The following is a 2,225-nucleotide window of genomic DNA, read 5'->3' on the forward strand; positions in this document are numbered from 1 at the left end:
TGCTCCCTATGTTTCGAGGGGTTGATGCTGAAAACCCTTACCATCACGTGAGATACTTTGAGGAGATTTTTGGGACTCTCATATTTAATCAGTTGAAAGAAGAGTCCCTGAAATTGCATTTGTTTCCTTTCTCTTTGAAGGAAAAAGCCAAATCTTGGCTATATGCTTTGCGGCCTCGGTCCATTAGAACTTGGGATGAACTTACGAAATAATTTTTCAAAAAGTTCTTCCCGAATCACAAAACAGCCACCATTCGTCAGGATATCAATAGTTTTGTTCAACTAGATGGTGAGATATTGTCCAAGTATTTAGAAAGGTTTAACGATTTGTTACTGCAATGTCCTCACCATGGTTTCGAACAGTGGAGACTATCAACAATTCTATATGAAGGGTTGGATTTCTCCACTCGAACCTTGGTTGAATCTATGTGCAATGGTGAGTTCACAGATGAAAGTGCCGACGAGTCGTGGACCTTCTTGCATGAAGTTGCCGAGAAAACTCAGCAATGGGAGTCTGATAGAGCACCTAGGAAGTCAACCATCAGGGGTAATGTTCGTAAAATAGAGTATGACTTTGAGGGTAATGCTAAAATAACATCATTGGTTAGGAGAGTTGAGGCTTTAGAACTAGAGAAAAATATGAAATCTGCTGCAACTACTTCTTGCAACCAAGTTGAGGTTTCTATTTGTGCTGCATGTAATAGTTCTGATCATCTTGTTGATAACTTCCCACAATTGCATAAATTTCAAGAGTCCAGACCTGAACAAGCTAATGTTTTGCATCAAAAGCATGAGAATAACCCCTATATTCAGACATATAACCCAGGGTGGAGAAACCACCCTAACTTTTCATGGTCCAAGGGCCCTGTACAAGGGGTACATCAGGAAATACACAAGGATATTCATAACCTAGAAACCCCCAAGTACAATCGCACACACAGTACCCTGTAGAGAAAAGGACTATCTTTGATGATGGTGTAAACCAAATGAATCAAAATATTTTGCAATATCAGAAGATGACTGACCAAAGGTTTGCTAGTCTAGAACTTAAGTTGGGCCAAATCTGTGATGCTCTAAATGAGAGGGAAAAGGGTAAACTCCCTAGTCAACCTCAGCAAAATCCGAAAGGCACATTTCAGGCAAGTACATCTAATTGTAATGAGACTGTGCATGCGGTCACCACTCTTCTTAGTGGTAAAATTGTTGATAACAATATAGGCATATCACGGACTAGTGAGTCTGGGTCAGACTCATCATTGCATACAACGCCATAGAAAATATCCATTGTAGAAAATGACTCTGAGCATGTTTATAAATATAAAAATTCTACTGATGTTAATGTTTCTTTGCCATCTAATGTCCTTGTTGCTCCATTTCCTCAAAGGTTGGTGCAGCAGAAGAAAGGTACCCATTACAATGAGATGTTAGAGATGTTCAAACGAGTTAACATCAACATTCCATTTCTTGAAGCAATAAAGCAGATCCCTGCTTATGCTAAGTTCTTGAAAGATCTGTGCACACAAAAGCGAAAGCTTAATGTGCATAAGCGTGCCTTTCTTGCTGAACAAGTGAGTTCTATCATTCAAAATAAGACTCCACCTAAGTTTAGAGACCCAGGTTGTCTCACAATCACTTGCATGATAGGTGACCATACGGTCAATAAGGCTTTACTGGACTTAGGGGCAAGTGTTAACCTACTTCCATATTCGGTGTATGTGCAATTGGGTCTTGGAGAGTTAAAACCAATACCTATAACTCTGCGATTGGCGGAAAGATCCATCAAAGTGCCACGTGGTGTGGTATAAGATGTTCTAATCAAGGTTGATAAGTTCTATTTTCATGTGAACTTCATTGTATTAGATACTCAGCTTGTGCAGAACCCAGACTGTCACATTCCTGTCATTTTAGGACGTCCTTTCTTGGCGACGTCCAATCCAATCATTAACTGTCGTAATGGAGTGTTGAAATTGTCGTTTGGTAGCATGACTGTGGAGTTGAATGTTTTTAATGCTAGCTAACAACATTTAGATCTTGACGATGATAATAATGTGCATGAAATCAACATGATTGAAAGTTTGATTCAAGATTCGTCGTCTAGTAACATGTCTGTTGACCCTCTGTATGCTTGTTTGAATAATTTTAACTTAGATCTGTTTGATGATGAATACATAAGTGAAGTGAATTCTTTGATTGAATCTGCACCTCTCATGGACACCACCAAATGGA

General features: G+C 39.2%; 1 protein-coding gene across 1 annotated transcript; it reads left to right on the forward strand.

The window, feature by feature from the left end:
• The first annotated feature begins 425 nt into the window (after positions 1-425).
• Positions 426-1,804, forward strand: LOC113306070. Its single transcript, XM_026555058.1, has 3 exons — positions 426-875; positions 1,013-1,138; positions 1,274-1,804. The coding sequence occupies exons 1-3, from the start codon at positions 426-428 to the stop codon at positions 1,802-1,804; spliced, it is 1,107 nt and encodes a 368-aa protein (XP_026410843.1).
• The last annotated feature ends 421 nt before the right edge of the window (positions 1,805-2,225 follow it).

This window comes from Papaver somniferum, chromosome 8, assembly GCF_003573695.1.
Source record: "Papaver somniferum cultivar HN1 chromosome 8, ASM357369v1, whole genome shotgun sequence".
Classification (NCBI taxonomy): Eukaryota; Viridiplantae; Streptophyta; class Magnoliopsida; order Ranunculales; family Papaveraceae; genus Papaver; species Papaver somniferum.

Excerpts from the sequence above, each read along its gene's own strand:
- LOC113306070 (XM_026555058.1), top strand. The coding sequence starts at position 426 with ATGTGCAATGGTGAGTTCACAGATGAAAGTGCCGACGAGTCGTGGACC. Across the intron at positions 876-1,012 it reads CCAAGGGCCCTGTACAAGGG|AAGATGACTGACCAAAGGTT; the intron begins GTACATCAGGAA and ends TTGCAATATCAG. Across the intron at positions 1,139-1,273 it reads ATCCGAAAGGCACATTTCAG|AAAATATCCATTGTAGAAAA; the intron begins GCAAGTACATCT and ends ACAACGCCATAG.